Source organism: Botrytis fragariae, assembly GCF_013461495.1.
Source record: "Botrytis fragariae strain BVB16 chromosome Unknown tig00000006, whole genome shotgun sequence".
Taxonomy (NCBI): Eukaryota; Fungi; Ascomycota; class Leotiomycetes; order Helotiales; family Sclerotiniaceae; genus Botrytis; species Botrytis fragariae.
Window position 1 is genome coordinate 2,164,783 of NW_023500988.1, and position 25,294 is coordinate 2,190,076.

The 25,294-nt window shown below is 43.1% G+C and overlaps 9 protein-coding genes across 9 annotated transcripts; 6 read left to right on the plus strand and 3 right to left on the minus strand.

The window, feature by feature from the left end:
* Positions 1–1,558: 1,558 nt before the first annotated feature.
* Bfra_001835 (uncharacterized protein) lies at positions 1,559–4,118 on the minus strand (the record flags this gene model as incomplete). The annotated part of the gene is made up of 3 exons (XM_037332260.1): positions 1,559–1,961; positions 2,246–2,726; positions 2,783–4,118. The coding sequence occupies 3 exons, from the start codon at positions 4,116–4,118 to the stop codon at positions 1,559–1,561; spliced, it is 2,220 nt and encodes a 739-aa protein (XP_037196414.1).
* Positions 4,119–5,957: 1,839 nt separating this feature from the next.
* Bfra_001836 (putative duf1620 domain-containing protein) lies at positions 5,958–8,939 on the plus strand (the record flags this gene model as incomplete). Its single annotated transcript, XM_037332261.1, has 2 exons — positions 5,958–8,840; positions 8,898–8,939. The coding sequence occupies 2 exons, from the start codon at positions 5,958–5,960 to the stop codon at positions 8,937–8,939; spliced, it is 2,925 nt and encodes a 974-aa protein (XP_037196415.1).
* An 802-nt stretch (positions 8,940–9,741) lies between these two features.
* Bfra_001837 (putative short chain dehydrogenase reductase family protein) lies at positions 9,742–10,506 on the plus strand (the record flags this gene model as incomplete). Its single annotated transcript, XM_037332262.1, has 1 exon — positions 9,742–10,506. The coding sequence occupies one exon, from the start codon at positions 9,742–9,744 to the stop codon at positions 10,504–10,506; it is 765 nt and encodes a 254-aa protein (XP_037196416.1).
* A 131-nt stretch (positions 10,507–10,637) lies between these two features.
* On the minus strand, positions 10,638–11,988 carry Bfra_001838oa (putative rna 3 -terminal phosphate cyclase protein; the record flags this gene model as incomplete). Its single annotated transcript, XM_037332263.1, has 3 exons — positions 10,638–11,697; positions 11,749–11,823; positions 11,879–11,988. The coding sequence occupies 3 exons, from the start codon at positions 11,986–11,988 to the stop codon at positions 10,638–10,640; spliced, it is 1,245 nt and encodes a 414-aa protein (XP_037196417.1).
* Positions 11,989–12,560: 572 nt separating this feature from the next.
* Positions 12,561–15,285, plus strand: Bfra_001839 (uncharacterized protein; the record flags this gene model as incomplete). Its single annotated transcript, XM_037332264.1, has 3 exons — positions 12,561–12,719; positions 12,784–13,039; positions 13,127–15,285. 3 exons carry the CDS (start codon positions 12,561–12,563, stop codon positions 15,283–15,285), a joined length of 2,574 nt encoding a protein of 857 aa, XP_037196418.1.
* Positions 15,286–15,542: 257 nt separating this feature from the next.
* On the minus strand, positions 15,543–16,096 carry Bfra_001840 (putative biphenyl diol -dioxygenase iii-related protein; the record flags this gene model as incomplete). Its single annotated transcript, XM_037332265.1, has 2 exons — positions 15,543–15,767; positions 15,830–16,096. 2 exons carry the CDS (start codon positions 16,094–16,096, stop codon positions 15,543–15,545), a joined length of 492 nt encoding a protein of 163 aa, XP_037196419.1.
* A 330-nt stretch (positions 16,097–16,426) lies between these two features.
* Bfra_001841 (putative ubiquitin-protein ligase molybdopterin-converting factor protein) lies at positions 16,427–18,068 on the plus strand (the record flags this gene model as incomplete). The annotated part of the gene is made up of 3 exons (XM_037332266.1): positions 16,427–16,609; positions 16,684–16,786; positions 16,837–18,068. The coding sequence occupies 3 exons, from the start codon at positions 16,427–16,429 to the stop codon at positions 18,066–18,068; spliced, it is 1,518 nt and encodes a 505-aa protein (XP_037196420.1).
* A 2,208-nt stretch (positions 18,069–20,276) lies between these two features.
* On the plus strand, positions 20,277–21,905 carry Bfra_001842 (uncharacterized protein; the record flags this gene model as incomplete). The annotated part of the gene is made up of 1 exon (XM_037332267.1): positions 20,277–21,905. The coding sequence occupies one exon, from the start codon at positions 20,277–20,279 to the stop codon at positions 21,903–21,905; it is 1,629 nt and encodes a 542-aa protein (XP_037196421.1).
* A 1,652-nt stretch (positions 21,906–23,557) lies between these two features.
* Bfra_001843 (uncharacterized protein) lies at positions 23,558–24,137 on the plus strand (the record flags this gene model as incomplete). The annotated part of the gene is made up of 3 exons (XM_037332268.1): positions 23,558–23,613; positions 23,681–23,699; positions 23,763–24,137. 3 exons carry the CDS (start codon positions 23,558–23,560, stop codon positions 24,135–24,137), a joined length of 450 nt encoding a protein of 149 aa, XP_037196422.1.
* Between the last annotated feature and the right edge of the window lie 1,157 nt (positions 24,138–25,294).

Genomic DNA, 25,294 nt, shown 5'->3' on the forward strand with positions numbered 1-25,294 from the left:
TCTGCTACGTACGGAGTACGTGCATGGTTGCATTGCAAACTTGCAATTGACAGATCATGATGGATGAAACGAAACGTCAAATCTGGGCAGGGGGATGTGGTTCTTGCGAGACGAATGATCATCCTGTTGTGAATTTTCTTCGCTCTTTCTTCAACGGTAGGTAGGTGGAGATTAGTATGGGTGGGTATGAGAGGTATAGAGTGTCGAGAGTCGAGACGGTTTTGAATGTGATGGATGCATCAGTTAACGTTGCTGGCATGTTACAGATGGCCGAGTATGTGTATCGTTGGCTTTCTCCACAAGTGAAAGAGTCCAGATGCATATGGGCAGAGGATCAAAGTCGACAAAAAGTCTATTCAGCAATAGCCCTGTGGTCAAATATACATACACACTGTGTTCATTCGAGCAGTAGTATTGTGCATTTAAGAGCATAAAAGTCTCCTAACACTCATCGCAACAGGATATCATTCCACCGTTTGGTATCAGGATATCGCATTCTTCATCATTCTTGAAGGGCAAACCTGTATGGCGAGCGCCGGTTTCCGTTGTGGTGGTCAGCTAAATAATTAGTAGGTAACCATACCCATAACATCATCGACTATCCGATCTCAAACCATCATCTTCTTTCTCGATCTACGTGCAATTTGCTCCCTCTTCCCCAGTAATTCTAAATCGATACCGTATTTTCCATCCACCTACCTACTGTGTATAACACATTTTCCCTCTCCCTCAAATCTCCCGTCCCATCCCCTCCCATCCCACAAACCACAAAAAACCAAGCAAACGCACGCACGCACGAACACTCCCATCCCAATATTCCAACCAACTCCAACTCCAACTCCAACTCACTAAGCCCTGCCCTACTCTGCCCAACTAAACCCCCTTCTAAACTTCTCCCCCACCAAATCCAAACTCCCAATCTGCCCCACATGAAAAAATAAACCTCAATAATCAATGGACACATCTTCTTCATCCATCAAATTATTTTTTGTTTGTGAGAAACAATATTAAAAAATTGATGACGTGAATGAAAAATGATACAAAAGTAAATCCGTATCCAAGGTATTGACCTACGCAGGGATCGAACCTGCAATCTCTTGATTCGTAGTCAAGCGCCTTGCCATTGGGCCAGCAGGCCGGGTTTTGGATGTTTGGATTATTTGATGAGTGGTGCTGCGGGAGGGGAAATATGTTTGTGTAAATAGATTGTAGGAGGGGGGAGGGGAGGAGGAGTCAAGGTTGGAGAGTGAAGAAGAGGCGCATAGGTTTTCTTCTTTCTTTCTTCATAACTTCATGTTTCTACTGGGTGAGCAAGTGTCGTAGGTGATTTCTCCAATAAAACCCCTAGAATAATACTCTCTTCTACATCAATATATTAAATCTCACATATTTCAATGATCGAAATCGTTTTCATTTTCTCTAAGAATAGTGCTGCACCAAAACATCATTTTTAGAAAAAGATTCGGGTAAAATGGTAAAAGTCATATTTTGAAAAAAAAAACCCAAATTACACAATTCCAAATATTAGCCTTCGATTTCATGCTCTCCCACCCCAGAATTACAGATACACACCTCCCTCTTCTTCTTCGGAAGTGTCGTCATAAGGATAATTCGCTTCGGGCGTATCTTGACTTTGATTTTGCTGATGTGAAGTGGCCTCATTCTCCCTATTCGCTTGAGATAGATCAGAGGATTCATTTCTGGCATGGTGGGTTTTGATTATTCGTTCGTCGCCTTCTTCTTCTTCTTCCTCTTCCTCTTCCTCTTCATCATTATATTCCCCTACTGCAGAATCACAATACTCCTCCTCATCACCTACTGCAGACTCACAATCCTCATCTTCAACACCATCACCTCCCACTCCACGCATCTCATCCCCAACAAAAGATCTCCCACCCCCCGTCTCTCTCCCCCTCACCTCCGAAATCTCCGTCCAAGAATCCGGTTTCCACCCCCCGGCCCTCTCATCTCCTTAATCTGCATCAAAACCTCCCCCCTAAAAACCCTCGACATCTCAATCAACACCCCCTCTCTAACCTTCTCCCCCCTCTCATCCCCCTCCTTCACATCCGGCGCTCTCCAATTCAAATAATGATTACAATGACTCCCGGGCACTACAAACTTTCCCGGATGCACTCTAACATAATGGTAACAACAATAGCACGCCGGTTTACTACACGCGATATAGCGATCCCTGTCTACGAAATGGAGATTCCTTGAGTGGAAATGCTGGAGTAGGAGTAACTCGGCATGGATTTTCGGTCGCCAGTTGGGGTTTGTGCAGTGGGAGGAGAGATGGGTGGAGAGTTGGTATTTGTGGTCCATTTCTGCGAGGGCGGCGCGGTAGGAGGTGATGGCGAGGGGGTCGCTCATGGTTCGTCCGATGAGGGCGGAGAGGGTAGGATTGCGGGCTTGGAGCGGAGGGGGGGAGGATGAAGAGGAAGGGAGGTGGGAAATGGCGAGTTGGGTAAAGAGTTGAGGGAGTAGGTTGCGGGTGGATAGGAGGATCTGGATGGCCTTTGGGGTGTGGTTTAGACGGCCAATGGTGTGGCGGATTTGGGTAAATCGAGTGGCGAATGGAGAGCCGGATTGAATGAGTAGTTGGAGGTGTGTGAATTCTTGCGGCGCTGCTGCAGATGTTTTGTGGCAGAAACGACAGAGTTGAGATGGATGCTCGGTAAGGGTGAGAAGCCCTTGAAGCCACGTGTGAAGACGAGTCGAGGATTCTGAAACGTTGATCATGTCAGATATGAAGATACATAACGTATGTGAAACTTCCTACCTTCATCCTGATCATCCTCTCTAACTGTCTTCCATTCTCCCAACACAAACCTAATATCCCGAGCCAAGAAAAATGCATAGGAAGAAATTCTCTTCTCGGCATACTTTACCGATAACTCAAATATTTTACCTTCAATATCCTCCTTATCTTTCTCAAAATCCTTGACCCCATCATATCCAGCACATCCTAAAAGTCCCAACACCTTTTCCAAAAACTCCACACCTCTTTCCGGTCGCGAACACTTATTCCATGCAACATGATATATAATCCTCCCCGTATCCATCTGCTGCAATGCAATTGCAGTCGTGCTATCGCCTCCTTTCTCATAATCACATAAATAGGCTAGATGTCTCGTAAATGATCTTCTTAGCTTGGTCCGACTCATTTCGTCCATTTCTTGCTTCTTATTCACATCAAGAGCGCTGGTTTTCATATCAATATCCAAGATATCATCGTCGAAACTATCGGTTGGGGTTTCTTCCTCTAGAATTCGTGAGCCTCGGTTAGAACCAAAGACGGTGAGGAGAATTAACGCTTCGTAAAATCGCTTGAGGAGTTTGGGGGCAACGGGAATGAGGGATGGGGATGGAGATGTAAGTGGAAGTGGAAGTGAAGGCGGAAGTGAAGGTGGAAGTGAGGTTGTGAGTGTTAGGGCACGATGCTTTTTGGACTGAGGTTCATGTTTTGGAGGGGGTTTGGATAGAAGTTTTGTTGATTTTGGGGGGCTCGAGGTGGATGGAGGGGTGGAAGTAGTAGTGGGGAGGTGGAATATGGATAAGTTATTCTCATTGAGTCGGTGGGGGCTCGGGATGGTCTTTTGTAAACTGTGTTCTTCTGGATCTTTCCCTTTCCCTTTACCCTTCCCTTTCTTTGGGAGGGATTTTAAAGCTATCACACATTTAGCTGGAGAGGCGACATTTTTCTGCTGAGAATTTCTGGGTTTGGTATTAGGCGAGTTGACGATACGTTGGCGCTGTATGTTTTCTTCGCTTTTTGCTAAATTATATTTTGGAGCCTGAGATACTTCCCTTTTCACTCCGCTTTCGACATTGAAGGAAAGCGGTTTAGTGACGGTGGGAGGAGAAAAAGTAGAGGAAGAAGTGGATGGTAGAAGAGAACTCAGTTTTGTCTGAACTTCCTCTATAGTCACCCGCTTCTCCAAGGGACTCGTAATTTTTTTACTCATTGCTGGAGCCTTTTTCCTTTGCTCTTTCTTCATATTGCCTCCTCGCTGATTTGGACCTTGCAATGCAGTCACTTGATCGCCATTTCCAACCAGTCCAGTATGTAATGCAGACTCGGACGTGCTTTTTGATTTTGTTACAGATTTCGTCATTATGATTAATATTCATCGATAAAATCAATGAAGAACTGTCTCCGTCGAGATGGAGTGCTAGTAGAGAGCAGTCCTTGTTTGATGTTGCAATAGCCTTGTTCTACAATCATCCATGCATATATGCAGGCATCCGCTGGCGCGAGTCTTGACCCCCAGCTTCCCGGTAAGTTGTCCAATGAGTAATATTATTGCGTGCGGGGTTTATGTAGACTTCTATAATTGATTGAAATGGACGCCCGAATCGAGAGTTTCGGAAGGAGTGCAAAAATCGCATATGGACTCTCTTATACGCATCTGTTTTGTTACACAGAAACATGTAGAACCTCTCATTGGTTCATGTGTAGTTGCACTGATCGATAAAGATGCGGATTCGCGAACGATAGATATGTTTAGCATGGACTTATTCTGTGGAGTCAAGAATGAGGTGATGGCTTTAAGTGTGTAGAATACTCCTCGTCACATATTGAACTTCCGCGTGCATCTATTGAAATTCTATGTTCTGATACCTAGGTAAAGACGTTTAGGTTTGGGCTATATTTTCAGAGTTATTGATAGTACCAAGCCCTGGAGCTGTGCTGATATTTCATGTATATAAAAGATTGAGAATTGGCGTATGGATTCTAACACTCCACATAGACCCCCGGGTCTTGCTCTTAGACTGGAGAAGAACCTCTAACCAACCTGACAGCGTAAAAAGACCACAGATGGTTATGGTATGTATATTTAATGGGAGGCATTGGCTTCAAAAGCTACAAATTGAGATACAACTAGACTACAAATTGTAGAACGACCACCCGACGCTGCGAAGACTCAATGTTCGAGCTTCATCGAACAATGATCATTATCTTGTGCATTCGAGTTAGGTAAAAATCAGATCAAATCGAGCGTCCGAATGTTTAAAATATCTTGCCAACTGATGGAGGTTCAATAAGAATTAGATCAAAACATACCTTGCATAAGTGGCTTTTAAATAAGTAAAAACGTATAATGAGAAGCATGAAGATGAACTTTTTAGTAGAGCAGAAATGCTCAACAGGTTACGATCTTCTATTGAGTCAATACAACAGCTTCACCAACAACTTGACTGAGATCAAAAGATAATAAGTCCAATTGGGCTTACATTGAAGGAAAAACGAACACATTGACATGAGTATACATAGAGATATAAGAACATGTTACAAGGCATCGTGCTTCCAGAAATTGCATTACAGAACCCAGGATTAGAACAAGGCAGACCAACGCTTTCTAAATATAAAATCTATAAGGATTATCAAAATGACTTCTTTTGAATGGGATCTGATGGGCCTGGGGACTTTTCGGGCTCAACAAAGACCACACATTGCTCATTTCAGGGAAAATGCTGAGCAGGTGGCCTGCGAAAATTGTGAATCCAGACAGACAGCACATCAATAGAAAGGCTTGAAAGCTTCTAGTAACATGCCCCATGAAGTGGTCCATTTGGCCAATATATATACGATTTAAGGAATTAGAAAAGTAAGCAATGTTCGAAAGACATTAGCAAAAACTCGAGTGCAATAAAACTTCGTCAAAGTGAGACATGGAGACGATGAGGTTTTCACTAGAGAATGGGACGTGATTGTAAGTTCCAAATCGTGTAAACAAGCTCACTGTACTTTCCCAGTGAAGTTCTCCCGAAGAGGCACTCCTGAGGTGCTTTCGAGGTATCCTTTGAATGCTTGAAGTTCAAATGGGCAGGCATTTGATCTGCAACTGATTACCTAATCCGAGCCGAGATTCTCCCAATCTAGCTTACGATAACCAAAGCTCCAGAGCTTCATGCCACATTGGAGGTCCATACCTCATTCGACATCATTCATTATGCGACTCCCACTAAATTTGCTTTGTCTGACTCTGTCAATACTTCCCAGAACTTTCGCAGTCTTCGCAGACGAAGCTTACACGGTTGACTACCATCACGAATTACTAGGTCTCCCACAATCAGACACAACCTTCTTCTACAAACCTAGGGAAACTGAACAGGGCGCGCTATTATATACATTAAGTGACCTTGGCGTCCTTGGAGCTGTCAATCCAGGCACGGGGGACGTTCGATGGCGACAAATACTGGCGAATGATGATAATCACGGAGAGGGCTTTCTGCGACCAGTCGAGGGAGCTGGCACAATTATTAGTGCTTTGGGCAACAGAGTAGATGCTTGGGATGCGAAGAGTGGAAGGGAAAGATGGGGAAACACTTTCACAGGACAAGCAAAAGATGTTGAGGTAGTCGAGGGGTTTGACAATATCAAGGATGTTTTGACTTTATTCGAAGATGCTGGAAAAGTCGTGGTACGAAAACTTAATGGAGATAATGGAGATGTTGTTTGGGAATATGTTGATGCTAGTGGTGATTTACCTCTACAAGTCAGCACAAATGTTAGAGACATTTTTGTTGTCACTCTTCATGGTTCCTGGGGAGGCTATAGCGTCAAAGTTACCACTCTGGACCATTTGACAGGTAAAAGAGTTACCGAATACACACTCTCCACCAAAGGAGATGTTCATACACCGGAGGATGTTTTACTTGTCGGAGCCAACTCTGCTGCTCCTATCATTGCCTGGACCGATAGATCGCTGAAGAGTCTCAAGGTCAATATCCTAGGCAAACCAAGCGACTTGCAGACATTGCCTCTAAAAGAATCGGATGGCGAGCTTACAAAGGTCTCTATTCACGCGCCTAATTCAGCGCAATCCTTACCACATTTCTTAGTACACAGTCACTCGGCAACTTCAAACAGAGCAGATGTTTATCATATCGATATGAAAAGTGGTAGCATTAGCAAAGCGTATGAAATCCCCAAGCTTGCAGGGAGCGGTGCTTTCTCAACCAGCTCACAAGGTGCCAACGTCTACTTCACTCGTTTTACCGAGGAAGAGACCTTTATCTTTTCTTCAATGTCTCATGGAGTGTTGGGCAGATGGCCAATTAAAGCAGAGAAGCAACATGACCGACTTCGATTTCTCCATGGTGCATCAGAGGTAGTCCAGAAAGCACCTGATACTTATGCTGTAAGATCAGCTATGGTGAGCGTGGAACAGGACTGGGTTCTGGTGCGCAATGGTGCTGTAGCTTGGTCTCGCATCGAGGGTCTTTCTGGTGTTGTGGCTGCCGAATGGGCTGAAATTCCAGCCTCTGAATCATTGGCAGAGACACTTGAGGCAGAAGCTCACAGCAACCCCTTGGAAGCATATATTCACCGAGTCAATCGTCATATTAATGACTTGGAATACCTTCCAGCATACTTGGAAAAGTTGCCAACCCGGATTTTAAGCGCTATCTTGCCTGGCGATTTGGTTACACCGAATGAAAGCGTTTTAGAACGAGATAGCTTTGGCTTTAACAAGTTAGTTATCGTTGCAACTCAAAGAGGTCGTTTGTATGCACTTGATGCTGGATCTCAAGGGCGTGTCTTATGGGGCACCAAAGCTTTCGATATACCAGCTGGCAAGAAGTGGGACGTTAAGTCCATATTTGTCAACAATGCTAAAAGTACAACAACCGTTCGAGGTAGTCAAGGAGAATATATCATCGTGAACACTACAACTGGAATGGGACTCGAGGCTATAAATCCTGGACAGTGGCCACCTGTTCAGAGCGCGGCTGTCGTTGACAGTAATCTTGGCAGGTGGGTGTTACCTATTGGCATCGATGGAAATCCTGGCGATATACCAAAAGATTGGGCACCAAAGGAATTGCTTGTGGTTCGGGGCGAGAACGGTGAAGTCAAAGGTTTAAAATTTGACATTCAAGGTGCTGATGCCAAACCTATCTTTACTTGGTCATTTCAACCACCTTCTGGCCAAAGGATCGTCGAGGTAGTCTCTAAACCCGCACATGATCCGGTTGCGTCGATTGGACGAGTGCTGGGTGATCGTACTGTTATGTACAAGTACTTGAATCCTAACACTGTTTTGGTTACTGCCGTCTCCGATGAATCCTCAATTGCCTCCTTCTACCTTCTTGATACAGTTTCTGGCGATGTTCTTTATTCCGCAAACCACGAAGGCGTTGACACTAAGAAGCCCATTGCCTCTGTCTTCACCGAGAACTGGTTCGCATATTCTTTATGGAGCGATGAATTATCAACCACCACTTCTCTACATGGATCAAAAGGATATCAACTCATCGTCACTGATCTTTACGAGTCTCCTATTCCAAATGATCGTGGAACCCTCGGCTCAAATGCGAATGCATCAAGTCTTGACCCATCAGATGTACCAAATGCTGGCCCAGTTCTTCCCCATGTTATTAGCCAATCATTCGTGGTTCCCGAAGCGATAACCCACATGTCTGTTTCCCAAACCCGCCAAGGTATTACTACTCGTCAACTTCTTTGTACACTGGAATCGAATTCCATAATTGGTATTCCCCGTTATCTTCTCGATCCCCGTCGACCAGTTGGCCGAGACCCTATTCCTGCCGAACAAGAAGAAGGTCTTCTTCGTTACTCGCCTGTCATCGAATTCGATCCAAAACTTATCATCAGTCATAAACGTGAAGTTCTTGGTATCAAAGGTGTCATTACCAGCCCTGCTATACTAGAAAGTACCAGTCTGGTTTTCGCGTATGGAATTGATGTTTTCGGAACAAGAGTCAACCCTAGCGCTGCTTTTGATATTCTAGGCAAAGCATTCAACAAGCTGAGTTTAGTGGCTACCGTTTTGGCATTGGGAGTTGGTGTTGCAGTTTTAGCGCCTATGGTAAGTTATTTTACTTTGTCTATTGTTTTAATGAGTGCTGTGCTAATATTTTCATAGGTGAGGAGGAAACAAATCAATGGCAGATGGTTGAATGCATGATTATGATTATGTTATAGAATCTTGTAAATTATGATAATGTAAGGAGGGTTAAAAGCGTTACCCTCATTGAAGATGAGCGACTTTGCTCATGCTATCAGTAAAACCATATAATTCCATCTTGTTACGGAATTGCTATCAACCATGTGAAATGATAAATAATGTTGATATTTTTGATTTACAATTTTGGCTGACATATATCTTCATCTTTTTTGACTTCGGCAGATTTATAACCAACTTATAATCACTGCCAATGCACCTCATTCCCCCATTTAACCTTTTGAGACGAATATTTAGGCGCAACACACATGGCATTAGCATTCTGCGGATGAAAATTAAACTTTTTCTTCACAATCCCCCAGTTTCATTATTGCTAATTGAAGATTATTACCAAGCAAGTATTTACGTGTATTGAGATGCTTCTTAATGGATCATCGTGCTGCGCTTTGACGAGGTGAGGTTGAATTGAGGGGATTAGTAATTCATAGTATGAAGATAATATGGAGAACCGTTGACATTCATCTTCGTCATCAATTCCTCTAGTCTGAAGATAGGTATCCCCACACAAGGTACCCCTCCATTTTTTCTTATTGTGGAATGGAGAGGGCTTGCTTTGTTGATGCATTCGGATTTATCGCTTTTAAGAGATAAGTCCTCCATATACCCAGGTACATGAGAATGTTTTGAGTTTTGTTCGGAATTGTATTTATATACCATCTATTCGCACTTTGGTTTGGGACTTATTCCTCCAGATCCTATTTCTTCATTCATCTATCTTACTAAATAAAATACTCGAGTAGCAAACATGCCGGGAAAATACCAAAAGCTTGTTGCCAAACACGTTCTCGTCATAGGTGGCTCTTCCGGGATCGGATACTGTGTAGCAGAAGCCTCCCTCGAAAGTGGTGCATCCGTTACAATTTCCTCTTCCTCCCCAGATCGCGTCGCCAAAGCAGTTGAGAAACTCACAAAGAGTTATCCAGATGGAAGAATCAACGGGTTTCCATGCGACCTCTCTAAACCCAGTCTCGAAGCCGATGTTGAGAAATTGTTTGAACAGACGGGAAAAGTAGATCATATAGTTTTCACAGCCGGTGATGCATTATCTCTTATCCCGTTGGAGAAAGCGTCGCTAGAGGATATGCAGAAGGCGGGACAAGTGAGATTTTTTGGTCAATTGATGGTGGCGAAAGTTGGGAGTAGGTACCTTAGTGAGGGACCACAGGCTTCGATAACGTTGACGACGGGGTCGACGGCCGATAAACCGATGAAGGGGTGGAGCATTGTTACTAGTTTTGCGGCAGGGTTGCATGGCATGGCGAGGAGTTTGGCGGTCGATTTGGCGCCCGTGAGAGTTAATGTCGTGAGTCCTGGTCCGGTGAAGACGGAGTTGTGGAATGGGATGGGACAGGAGGAGAGAGAGAAGCTGTTTAAGGAAGTGGCGGGTAATGTGTTGACGAAACATGTTGCATTACCAGAAGAGGTTGCGGAGTCATATTTGTGGTTGATGAAGGATAGTAATGTAACTGGAACAGTTGTGAGAAGTGATTCTGGTACGTTACTTGCTTAGCTGCAGACAATAATGCTCCAGCAATAGCGCTCAAGCTATTCAGTTTTCGAGAGTGCATGTATGGTATGCCATTGGTATGCCATTGGTATTATTTAGCAATTCTGGTTTTGATAATAAACTGATCAATCTCTTCAAGAATTATCGGATGACATAGTAGAATTGCTGTCATTGATTTTCCAACCAACTCCCTCACATGTTTGCCCGTTATTATACCACTTCAATTCGGGAAGCATTTGACTAGCAACCCATCTAGCTGTAGTGGTATGTCTACTCCCATCCCCAAAAGGTTCGTCCGTACGATCGGGGCGACTTTTTAGATCAGACGAGAGCTCATGTCCCAAAATTGTTGATCGACCACCAGCAAGTGCTTGAAAAATAACCAGTTGATCTTGAAGATACTCATCCACTAAACCGCCCTTTTCAAACTCGGAACCAAGATCTTCAACTACCCTCTCTGCTATATCTGCCGATATGTCTTCTGGGGTTCTATCCTTTGTCTTTCTATCGTACAACCAATCGCGCCCAAATCTTAGTCCAGTAGAAGTATGAGCTACTAAAAGTGTGTATATCCGATGCGTATTCTCTCTTAGAACAATATTGATTTTTGCTTCAGGAAAGCGTTGCTTAATAGTTGTAGCCAAAGCATCTACGAGCGGCTCCTGGAGTGTTTCAAGTACTAGGATCGAGATATCTATTTCCTTCACGCTTCCACGTTCAGTTGGCCAATTTGGGACTTTCGGAGACTGGCTGAAAGGTATGGGATGTATCTTGAACTCTGCATGGCCCAGTTTTAATGGACCATGTGACCATCCTCTAACTTTGAGTTGTCGCTCTACACAAATACCGAATCTTTCGAGAGTTGGTAATAGTACTTGATCGAGATACTCATATGATAGAGAGAAACTTCCATTGGTCCCTCCTTTAATTGAGAGCTTGATTGGAAGGGCCGCGGCATCATTTGCAAATAGCACGACGGGAAGAATCGCCTGAAGTACAAGTAGAATGCTAGATGCGGAATCTGCATCAATGTTTATATCTCTATCAACTGTATAATGATGAGAGGAGTTGGGCTTAAACTCGATTGTCTTGCTTCCAACGAAACATCCAGTTGTCTCGGCGGATGTAATTTTCGCGAGCCATGTTATAGCAGAAACGTGCTGTGCTTTTAAACCACCATTCCTCTTTCCCAATCTTCACTGATGAGTTAACTTATCTGGTTGGATTTATAGATAAATGCTTTACCTGTTACCTCTGACATTCGTGATTAGGAGAGGGGTTCCGGTCAGAGCAGCTAATGAAACCGCGATCCTGACAAGCCTGCCAAAAAGAATCAACAAAACATGCAAAACTGATAGCATACTTAAACACTCACTGTCCGCCGCCTTCGCCAGTTCTCCCATCAAGCTTTACTAATTTTTGTGATGCTGATTTCGTCATCGTTGCACATGTAGACTCTGTCGTGAGAGTAGTAAAGCTATTCATGTGCCGTGTTGGACGTTCTGCTTTCTAACATACAATATACAATGTATGATAATGATTCTACCAGTCAAAAAGGGCATGATCAACTCAAATAACCCGTGAGATCGTTTAATCTTATGCCTCTGGTGAACATGAATGAGTCATTGACCGAATAAGGAGTCAGGACTGCGCCCGGGCTCGTACATTAAGTTCTTTAACAATTTATGACTCGAGAGCGATCGAGATGACATACTGTCAATCCAATACTCTCAGTATCACGCTCAATCTTTCTTCTCGAATTTCTCTTTCACACACTGGTACATCGCGTTATCGATGGAGCATATATTTGTGGCACGAGCACGAGCCAGTTTAACCACATGAACTATTCTCACCCCGCAAACTGATCCGCTCAGCCTCCCCACAAATCTTTGGTCCAGACCTTGGCATTACACTGCCTTAGCAAGAGAGTGTCTCGTCAACAGCCTTACATATATTGATACCTCATTGTAATCCTCTACGGCACCGTCCATAATGATCAACAAGACACTCGACCTCGACACACTGTTCGCAGGAAACCCGACAAGTTCCACATCAAAATGTCGCGAATGGGTCGACAGCAATCGCATGCAAGTGGCTTGAATTCCCACTTGCATCCAAAGCCAGGACGCTTTTCACTCTGGCCCGGGAGGAGAACAAATGCCACTGTCGCGAGAGAGGAACCTGCTATAAATAGTGGTTCTGGGTTGATGATTGATGTACGTACCGAAACATCCACCTTTGCGTTCTATGAACCCCTTCATTTCGTTAACATCTCCGTAGCCCCCGCACAGCGATCTAATCGTTAGCTCGCCCGTTATTCTCCCGGAAATCGAATTAACGAAAACCAATATATCGCAAGATCTCTTCATCGGCGCATTGCATGATCCTAATTATATTCAATTACAAGAAAATGTGAGGAAGGCGCGTAGAGCACTGGTGGGACCGGAGCCTAAAAATATAGATGCCGCCTGGGAGGTTTACAAAAGACAGAGAGAGGAATCTCTGGAGCATTGTCGAAAGTTGATTGAGAAATCGCGTAAGTCCTTTATTATTTCGGATAACGTACACCATGTTTGTGACTTCATTCTGTTTGTTCATGAAACTAAATGCAATGTACATTTAGAAGAGCACCATGCTCGAAATCCATCATTCGAATCCAGCATAGGCCCGTTGGATACGCGGTCATCTCTCAGCAGTGGATCATTTGACGATGGATCTCTACCATTTCAAATCAATAACTCGTGGCTATCAGCTATTTGTGATTATAAAGCCTTCCAGGAAAAACTTGCCACTACCCTTCGTACTTCTCTTGAAGTGACGTATGCTGCCTACGAGCCCGATGCATCTCAACGCCAGCTTGAAATCTTTCTAGCAGATAAGGAGCATCGGAAAAGTGTTATTACAAAATGGCGAGATACAAGTGTTCGTAGGGTGAAGTCGGAAAAACCAGAATTCTTCGAAAAGTACAAGATACGATCTTTGAACTTCGATAAACTGAAGCATGATATTGAAGAATCGGAAAGCTTGTTCGATACAGGTCATACACCAAATAGAGTCGTTCGTGAATCTATTATTTATAAGAATGGAGACACAATCTTAGAATTTGCAAATCGCCCTTCGGATAGTCTTCCGGTTATCAGATTTCGTGTGTCGTCCCATTTTTTGAGCCCAGACGATGTTTCACCGTTATTCTCTCAAATGCTCTGCCCCGGACCAATGATTCCGCCAGATATGATGAAAGATCTCCCCAAAGCACCAACCAAGATCTTTGGAAAGGACGGTATTGGTGTAAATGTTTATCGTATGCCACAGATGGAGCCTAACAGCCATGAGGCACTGGCACTTCTCTTCCACGCTATACACGGACACGCTCAAAGACTTCCACGGGAAGATATTGATTTTCCAGTTTTCGTTAGTATTGCAGATGTATGCTTAAGGTACAGGTGCACATCGCCAGTAGAGTTACAAGTGGAGTATCAATGGTTACCTCAATGGGAATCTCAAGCTGCTGAAAGCAAACCTGAAGAACTTCTCCTTATCGCGTATACATTTGGCGCAAGAGATCTGTTCACGCGTATCTCTAGGAGCATCATTTTAAACTCGAAAGATGGCGACGATGAGACTCAAGGTCAAAAACTTTGGCCACAAGCTATCAAGAATACGATCAGAACACGCAGGGCAATATACATGGAACAAATCCTTGATTATTGCGCGAGCGTTATAAACGAATACCTTCAGCCACCACGGCAGAGCGCAGAAAGATCAGTTCATGTAGGATCACTTGAGCTCTCCACGGTACGATGCCCAAGGGGATCCCATACTTGTGATGCCACAAATCTAGGCTGGCTTATGCTAGTTTACAACGAATTGGGTGTTTCTCCTCTTTCTCCTAAATCATCATCGAAGTGCAGCCTGAAGGAATTGATTGACTGCTTGAGATTGATGCCTAGCCCACCCCAAACTCATATCGGTGTCTGTGATTTTGCTCCTGACTTTAGAAATAAAATAAATGACATTTCGAATACCATTATAGGTCTTACACTTCACGACGTCTCGGGTCAACATGGATGGGCCTTGAGTAAGGGTGACGATCCACAAAATACGGTCCCGGAAGAGATCTTTGAACTACCCGCACATGTTAGCACAAAAGAGTGTATTGTTGAAGCCGAGAAAGCAAAACAGGCAGCAAAAAGTGCTGTCTGCCTCCGAATTCTCTCCCTTCTCGAGAACCTCGAGGATCTTCATGCTGCAGCAATGGTCGATAAGTCATTCTACGGGGCCTATATCAAAAATGAAGGAAGACTACTTCGGAACATAGTAAGAGCCGGATTGAAACATGCCTCCAGGGTAGCTGAAACACAAATTAGCCCAACGGATCGGATGGCCCAAGATACCACAGAGTCTTTGGAAGCTACCGCTGTTGACCTTATTGATGACTCTGAATCTGCTGTGTCTTCCGTTTCGGAGAATGAATCGTTTAATGCTCAAGACGGAGATTTATACGACGTTTCACCACCATTGTCACCTATTGATATAACTGCAATGCCTGTGCCCACATCAGAAGAAGAGGCACGAGAACTTCTCACACGCAATGTCGAAGCTACCAGTCGAGCCTGGGCGATGAGAGACTCTTTACAGTCTTCCGAAAGGCATGTAAATTTGACACAAAAAGAAAAGTTTCTGGCAGGAGATTTTGCACATATAGAAGACAAAGCTCGGCTAGAGGAAGAAAGCAAACAGTTACAGGCTGAAAGGGATAAGTTTATAAATCTCAGAGGATAGCGGCATCTCTCCCCCCCCCCCCCGTTTCATTTCATTTTTGAGGCTTTTCGTCGCGGTGTTTTTGGTCAGATATTGGATACAAAATGCATAATGATGATTCATGAGGATTTAGTCGGAAAAGTAACAAGGCGCCATATACCCAATTTGAAAGAAAGGTTCAATTTTCACGTCAATCTTTTGTAGGGGTTTTTAGATATAGTTAGAGATCCTTAGATATTCATCAATATATGCTCCATTAGTTCAGGGAAGATAACAACTCACTCAATCAAATTCCCATCGGGATCTCTACAATAGACACTTCTCAGCTTGCCTTGAGCACCAGTGCGTATCACAATTCCTTCGTCAGTTTTCTCTGGGCTCAAATCGACCATCTCCACACCTGCATCTATTAGACGTTGGCGAACATCTTTGACATTATCATCCGTAATGAAGCACAAATCTGCGCTTCCATCTTTCACATTTTGAGCTTTGGGCTCGAATTCCTAATGGATTTCAGCGCGGTGAGATCACATATTCCAAGAAGGGCATTGAAGCAAAGAGTTACCTTTCCGAGTTGATGTAGATTTATTTTTTGCGAACCAAAAAGAAGCGAATGACGAGTGATATCTGGTGTGGCACTTGAGACGAATTGCTCGGCTTGCATGCCAAGATTCGCCTTATACCATTGGATGGAGCGGGGTATGGAGGCGACAGTCAAGACGAGGTGATCGAGAGATTTGATATGTGCTGCTGGTGCAGAAGCCATCTTTCGAATGTGTTGAAGATTGGTATGGTTGATCAATTTCGGAATGCTTCTTGTGAACATAGACATGATGAAATACTGTAATGTTTAATTGTCATCTCGTGAATGTAAACAAGTAGCTGAATGATTCACTGATCCCCATCTGCCCCTCCTTGTATCATATCACACCAATCAACGTCCGGGGCACCCCGCGACGGAGATTGCCGTCAGTTTTTTGTGAATTTCAAAAAAAGTTTCATGTAAACAACGGCGATAATAATATGCGATAAATTCTACAATGGCTTGTGTATAGTTGGGAATAGGCACATACATGACATAGCCTAGTTCCATCATTACGATCACGAAGATTACGAAGACCAACGATTTTGTTACTCTCACGACAGACGATTGTAACCCACCATGTCGAACTTGATCAATCGCGTGGGAAGTTCCTCACAAGCGCAGTTTACAGCCACTGCGCTTGTATCTGGTGCGGTAGTGGCAGGTGCAATTTTTAGTTACCAGGCCCTGAGAAGGCAGGAGAAAGTGGAAGATCTAAAGAGCTCGATACCTAGTTTGGGACGGGATCATCATGCTGATTTGGTATGTTCTAGATCTGCCACCTGGCAATCGAGTGAGATTGTACTCAAGTGCTTATACTGACGAGAGAAGTGAAGCTTACGGATATGGGGATTGCGCCTAAGGGTACGGGCATGAGTAAAGAAGATGAGAGGGGTGCTGCATTGGCGGAGAGAGCAAGAAGGGGCGATTACGATGATGGTACTTACAATTCTTTCACAAGAACTTATGAGCATCACTGATTTGTGCAGAACTTATTCTAGAACAATTGGCCCGAAATCGAGTCTTCTTGAAGGATGATGGATTACAAAAGTTACGCTCAGCATTTGTGGTTGTGGTTGGTTGTGGAGGTGTTGGATCGCATTGCACGGCAGCTCTTGCACGCTCAGGAGTTTCACATATACGTCTTATCGATTTCGACCAGGTTACTCTCTCGTCTCTTAACAGACACGCTGTTGCGACGCTCGCAGATGTTGGTACACCGAAAGTGGGATGTTTGAAGAACCGTCTACAACAAATTGCCCCATGGGTAAACTTCGATTTAAGAAACGAACTTTTCCACGCCAAAGCAGCGGACTCCCTCCTTGAAGAATGGGATGGTAGAAAGCCGGACTATATTGTGGATGCTATTGATAATATCGATAGTAAGGTGGAATTGCTGGAATACTGTTATAAGAACAACTTACCAGTGATTTCATCTATGGGCGCAGGATGCAAATCAGACCCCACCAGAGTCTTCGTTGGAGATATCTCTGCTAGTACGGACGATCCACTCTCTCGCTCCACTCGAAGAAGACTCCGTTTACTAGGAATTACCTCTGGTATCAATGTAGTATATTCAACAGAAAAGCCCGGACCAGGAAAGGCACAACTATTACCTTTACCGGACGAGGAATTCAAGAAAGGTTCAGTGGGCGATCTTGGTGTATTACCTGATTTCCGCGTACGAATATTGCCAGTTTTAGGCACTATGCCTGCTGTCTTTGGATATGTAGTAGCCAACCATTTGATCCTTCAAATCACAGGTTATCCGTGTGAATACGTTCCAGCCAAAGGTCGAGACAAGATGTATGATGGAATACTCGCCCAACTTCAAGGATTTGAAGAAAAGCTAGCGCGTGCTACCACTGAACATGAAGATGCACAGGGATTGAAGGTTCCATTAACATCTGCCGATGTGGGATACATAGTCGAGGAAGTTTACAAGGGAAAATCGGCATTGAGTGGGGTATCAACAAGATTGTCGTTGACGAGGTGGAGGAAACCTGAAGAAGGAAGTACTCTGGATTCGAGTGTTGAGGGACAGAAAGTAAGCAAGGTTAGGGCGAGAGACTTGGTCTGTATGACAAGGGAGGAGGCAACAAAGCACGAGAAGCTTGTATTCAAGGAAGGAAGGAAAGTAGAGGATGTGTATGATAGTACCACGATAGAGAAAGTAGAGGCAAGGATCAGAGAGGAGATTGGGTATGAAAAGTATAGATGAGAACGAAATAGAATATCAATATACTATACACTAAGCAAATAAATGGTTATAGAAGATGTATAAAAATGTCGTTGAAGATGTCCAATGTTACTATACAATATGAAAAAAAAAAGCAAGAGTTTGGGTAGAAAACTGTAAGGAAATTGTGTGAGGAATTGGGCAACAAAGATACATCTCTCAACGTTGAAAGGGGATGTATATCTATGACGATTAACCGTTTGGAAGATCGACAAAAAGCGGTAAGGGGGGTAAACGAAGTAGGGAAGATGAAGCTATTCCCAATTTTCGAGTTGATCTGAACTTTAATTTGTTATTCATCAATGAATCACTATTTCGCATCATGCGTAAATGGTTTGTATTACCATTGAGCAATACTATGATGTATTTCTCAAAACACTTTTGCTAGTAAAAAGTGTTTACATTTGGAATTTCGAATAAGTTCGAGAAAGAATTCCTTCTACGCCCATCTTCTACCTTTAACTCTTTCAACCTTTTTCGAAATCTTATATCTATATCTATATCCTCTCTGTGAAAGTTTCAATTTCTTTCAAAGTTTGAATATTTCATTCTTCCCCGAGTATTTGTACTGCATGATCGGTTCAGAGATGCGCCGGGGGATCAGAAGTCTAAAATGAGGGAGAAAACTCTAATAAATAGGGTTGGTAAAACTCTAAAAAGTGGTTTCAGCTGAATTGGAAGAAGGTTAGAATTCAGAGGGATAAGCTTATTCGACTCCTTTCTGTATGAGTTAGAAAATGGAAAAAGGGATGAGATGGTACAATTGAACATCTGGAACGCAGATTTCCATACAGGATGGGATGGCTATGGAATTTCTTAGGAGTTCTGATGGTTTGTTCGTTGCTTGCTTTCTCTTGCGAGCATCGACTATACTCCAATTCGTATGGTTGACCATTCAGTATGTATCCCCAGATACTCTACAATGCACAACGCACAGCTATAAATTGAAGATAATGAAGCTATAGCTACGTATCTACATGTTGTTGACAGAATTGTTTCTATGATACGATGGTTCCTACGATGCTATGAGAGCAGGAGCAGCTAGTCCCAATTAGGGTTAGTGCTAAGAGAGATCTGACACACCAGGGCTTGTTTACTTCACCGATTCCTCCTTTTTGGATCGTTGTACAGTCTGAATGCCTTCATTTTGTAGCCCTTATACTTCCCGTCTTTCCTGTGAAAAGTTATAAAGTTATACTTTGATAGAGATATTCCCATACCAACAAAGACCGTGATTGGCTATTCTGAAAATTGTGGGAACAGCTTGAGAGATCAGGCACGGCCCGTAAACCCAATTTTATTCCATGGTATCCAATCATATGAATTTCTTCCACGTTTTTCTCGCGTTCGTTTACTAGCTACTTCAGAAATAGTCAGCGGCATATTATCAACTGCAAGGTCCACTATATTTGGGATGAACTGGATAGAAGAAGCGAAAGTAATCTGCTTTCAGCTCGCTTACGTTTTTAAATACCTTTTTCTTGCTATCTCATCGTTCCATTGTGGTACGTGCAGAGTATCGACCTTTCAGTCTTTTCAGATCTAGATTGCTCACAAGTAATCTAACACACTTATCTAACCCTGCGCGTGGGAAAGCTCTTCAATTGCGTTGATACCAAGGGTAGTCAAGCTCCACGCTACAGTAGTCTGTTTAAGCCCAAATAGATCTAGAGACATGAATCTGTTTTGCTTGAAGATCTTAGATCAGGGGTTCAATCTCTCCATACCCACTTTCTGACTCTTTCTCCAATGAAGCAAAACTTTGGCCATGGTGTATAGATCTGGGAAACCCTACCAGTACCTTATTTCTATCAAGGTCATCTAAAAATGCACAGCCGCAGAGGCCTCTTTCTCTCCATTCATCAGGATAAGAAAATCTACGCGCTGCTGATTAAGGCCTAGCGCCACGGCTCAGAACTCCACAGTTCAAGCTATTGATATTGACAGCAGCATTCAGCCTTCAACACTGTTTCTCTGAGGTTCAAACTTGATGAGAAGCTCTCTATGGGTCCATTATCCCCGGACGTATCCGAATGCAGGAGTTTTTCTGATATGTCCCAACACGGAGGTAGACCTTCGAAAAGTACTTATTTCAGTGGTTTCCCATCTTCCCAAGGATCTCTTGAATCGATATCGTAGACTCTTGAATCCTTCTTTTATTTCTCAGAGTCAAGCACAATAATCTTTATAATGGTTTCCACGCTCCTTCCATTGGTTGTCCTTGCGACTCCAGCCGTTTCTACCATTTTGTCAAATGGCACATTCCCAGCTTCAGCACTTGATGATCAATTGTCATGTACCACCTCATTTGCTTCAATGGCACCATACAGTGTTCTTACATCCTCCAAGACAGAGACTTCAACCCAGATCGATACAAGTATAGTCACCTATACTCCCTCCATCTCCTTGACCCTTCAAGCAAGCACTCTTACTGTGGGAGAATTCGCCACCGCCACCGAAACAACTGTCGTTCCTCAAGTTACCGATACGTTTTACAGTACATCAACTTGTCTCGCTACAGCCTCTATCACCAGTGCTATCGTCGAGACAGAGACCGATACTGCTACAACCACAATTAGTGCAAGTCCAGAAACCGTTTACATCGCAGCTCCATATGGCTTTACACCAATCGCTTCGGCTGTTCCTGGTGTAGCCAAGCGTAGTGAATGTGGACCGGCCCAGCCTTCCCAGGAACCACTCACCGTTACAATCACAGTAACATCTACCCTTGTTTATTCAAACGATGTATACTATACTGTAACAAATCCAGGCGAGTGGAATCATCAACGGCCAAACACCTTGCAGTCTCTCACCAAAACCATCACCGACTCTCAATCTGCTTCAGAAGCTTCGCAGCAAAGTACAGGAGTGCCTGGATTAGCTCCGTCTGAATCTTGGTCTAGATATCATTATCATAACACCACATCTCGCCACATTGCTGCCTCTGGATATGCACCATCTGCCAGTGAACCTATGGACACAGCTACCAGTAGCGACATCAAACCATTAGAAGACCCAAGTGCTTCCATGTACGCACCAACTGGCATCATTCCTTCCAGTAGAGTTAGCTTCACCCACGTTATCAGTGCAGACCCAAGTCCTTCCATGTACGTACCAACTGGTGTCATTCCTTCCAACGGAGCCAGCTTCACCCCCGTAAGCGCAAACTCAACCATCAGCTCTGCATCCGCACCTAGCTTTGGTTATAGTACATCCTACCCAGCAGCGGTCGAATGTACATCCACCTTGAACATTGGGTCTATCACCACAATCACCGAAACTGCAGCAATGGTTACCAATCTCGCAACCCCCTATGTCACAGAGACTTCAACCTCTACCATAACAACAACAACAAGTGTTATGGAAGAGGATTGTTCCACCACCCTCGTCGCTACCGAATATTCAACCATCTCAAGCATTATCTTAGCTACTTCTACAACAACTCTCACAGCCACTCAAACCGTCAGCGAAGTTTCTGGCGCAACCCCCACCAGCTACGGCGCCTGCGCCGCTAACAACTTGATCTCTTCTGTCAACGGAGCACCCATCACACAAGTTCAATTCCTCACGAGTGTCCTCTCTTCGTTGAAGACAAACTCCGCTTATGATTGTTGTGTAGCGTGTCAGACCGCTGCAGGCGGTTGCGCTGGTTCCGTCTATTTGAATAGCGGCGCTTGTTATTTGGCCGCACCAGGAGCAACCTGTGGCATTAACAGTATTATCACGAACAAATTCTACACTTCGTCATCGGCAAGTACTGCCGGTGCCCTCACTGTTTCGAACGGACTGTGTGGACAAATGAGCTACAGTGCATATTGAGGGGAAGAGGTAATCTTAGATATTTAATACAAATTGATTTAGTTTAGAATAAATAAAACATACAAAAAATTAATAAACATCAATGAGTTTTCGGATTTGCAAGATGTGGTGAATATTGTAATGTATGTTTTGTCTATTCATATACACACTGTGTAGTTTTGACGTAAAAGTTTTGTTGTTCAAATAGTCTTATGGAAGACGATGAGATGAGTATCTACCTCGTCCCTAAATTACAACTTCATTGAAATTTTTATCGGAACCTATAAAGCTTTGGTGTCGCCGCCCTCAAAAATAAAAATTAAAGTACGCGAGTTCAGTTTAAGTGAATGCAGTATTTTCATGCTTATTAAGCGATTGGGACCGAAAGAAATTCTGAACACTTTCTTTCATACTACTAAGCATACTTCCACTTCCTTCCAATAACATAAAGTCTTACATACCCTCCTACTCAACTCCCCTCGCTCTCTCTCGTAATTCGTAACATTGAGACGTGTAGGGAATTTCATATTCCTCGTTTTATTAAAAACGTGCTTCAGGAACACCTTACACACCAGCATACTGGTAATCTATTCTAAATTAAAGTGCTTACTGTCACATACGACCATAGACTGAAGAGAATTGGGCATCCCGTCCGCTCTGCCATACACAAGCTTCAGATCGGTGGATTAGTAGTTGGGTGGGTGACCACCAGCGAATCCCCACTGTTGTATGTTTTTTGCTTTTTTGCATATGTTGGCGGAGCGGAGGATGTTGGTGGATGTTTCGCCGGGCAGTACGTGCTTGCGGGAATCTTTGTTGTAAGATATTTCTCTCAAAAGGGTTTTGGGCTGTGGTAAGAAGGGGGAAGTTCAATCTTAGAAGTCGAGGGTCTTTCTAGGTTTTGTTGGTCTCACAAAGACCCGAACGACAGCTAGAATGGGGAAAGTCGTGGCTTTCGAAGGCTCAGTTCCAAGATCTACCTAGTGCGAGAAGCAAATCATAGTATGATTTCATGACTTGGATGTAGGATCTTACATGATACGTAAATAATCAAACGACTCGAAAAGCAACCTACCTGCTCTAGTGGTTTTTGGATGCTCAAGTTATACATATCTAAGTCGCTTATTGTCTGTCTTTGTTGAGTAGAAGCGAGAAGAGATATGAATATGAAAATAATGTTCTGGATTGGAAATAATACGAGTAAGGTACAGAGCGAACCTCTTTCTCTCCACTTTCTATTCCTTTTACCATCAATAAGGCTTTTTGACTTTGTAACTTTGTGACTTTGAGAACTACATATTAGGGGAGGAGAGCTTCCAGCGTTTGCTTTTCGGGGTTGATTCGGTTGGCAGCCCTTACTTACTATACAGTTTCATCGAATTAATATATACTATACTACCCAGGTAGGTAAGGATAGATTAAAAAATCAAAGGTTAAATTAGAATTGTGGAAAATAGTGAAGCAGATGAAGCAGATGAAGCAGAGTGGTTTGTTCAATGGCTAAATAGATTATTCATCAATGCTTGATATTTCTATTGAATTGAATTATTCTATTTTCCATAAGGGTTGTTGCCCGCATCTAAACAGCGATCTAATTGGAGTCTATATACCTGGGTGATTTACTGTACCCCTGCTTAGCGTATCCGAACACAGTGACCGCTGCAGCCTTACAAATGGCTCGAGCGTTTTTCGGAAAATCTGGGGTCAATGCCTTTGATCCCGTTCCTATGTTTGTTATTTAAGGACTGTTCATCCCCAACACATATCATAACTACCATTATCATTAATATACAGAGTCTACCCAACTTACAGCAGGTTCGTACCTCTATATCATAATTATTGCAGTTCCACATTACAGTATACTAACAATGATTACAGCAGGGAAATGCAGCTGATGTACCACCCAATCATTCGGGAGGCCAGACTTCCGCTGCTCCTCAAGATAAGATGCAATATCAAACAGACCGTCTTCTTTTGAATCAATCGAGGGACAATAAGCTCATGGATAATGGCGATTCCTATAATATAAATAGCATCACGGTTAACGAGATGCTGAGCAACTTGGAGTCAAGTCAACAGAAATTGGCAAACGATATCCGGAAGTTAGAAGATTATCGAGATCTGGAATATGCTGGAGGAGTGGTTAGCATAAGAAATCAACTGGCTCAGATGTTTCTCAGCTCCACCCAGAATGCACAACGTAAACAGCAAATAGCTAATCCAATCGATGTACGAGTCAATGTATACGACTAAAACAAATTAGTATATGATGTCAATTTGTTAATAACAATAAAATAAGCTGATCTGTTTTCTGACTACTTTGATATCTGTTTAGATATGGGTCTCGGAGTACTAAAAGATCTCATCAATGATTTACTTGAATGGGATAAGACTGGTAAATATCAAGTTTATAGCCTTTTCAGTGACCATGGAGAAGCTTGGCGTAAGGGTTTTGCTAATACCTGTCCAACGCTTTTCGGAAACTGGTTACCATCAATAAATTCTCTTCGACATTACAAATCAACTATACCCCATAATGTATATCCCGGTCTCAAAAGCGTTATTCAGATTCAAATGGAGCAAGTTGAGAAATCAATTCAAGAGTAGAACAAATCTTATACGACGGATAGGTCAAACTACGGAAAGAAACGAAAGGAATGTCGAAAGATAATTGAAGAGGATTACAGGGACAGGGCATTAATCAGGCGTATAAAGAAGAATTTATTACATGGGGTGAAGTTGGATCAAAAAAAAGTGACCAGGGAATGAAGACCAAGAGGGGAGGACGGGGATTGAAGATGCTTCTCATTGCAAATTTGAAGTAGAGAGATGAGAGACTAGAAACTTAGTCATATGATTGGGCAATTATAGGGCATGGATAATGGGAGCTATTTGCTAGTTTACCTACCTGATGTGAAAAAAAAAACATCTCACAACTCACATCAGGTTAAGAGGGCTTTTATCAATGTCGGACCTTGTGTGGGTGATATTTAGTCTTATACAAACTTGTGAAATGACTTTTGAGAATCCAAGTGGTACACATTGGCTTCAAATTCATGATATACATACAAATCGGTGAATTGTTGCAGAAAGGTAGGCTTCAGTAAATAAGGATGCTTCACTGCTAGATGAGTCCAAATCTTTGATTAAAAAATAAAACGAACCAAGCAATGACGTTTGAGGATGTGAGTACTTGGTGGAGTATCATGAGAACGTCGTTGCAACGGAGAAACTATCAGCATTTTATGGTGGTTTATGAACGAATCTTGAATTGCTATAGTAAATTGAAATGTCTAAAAGTTTCATCAGGTCTATCTGCATGAACAGACTAATTATTCAGGGCATTGAACCCACTTCCAATATTTATCAAGTGTCTTTATATATTGAACGTCCGCAACTAATCTACTTAT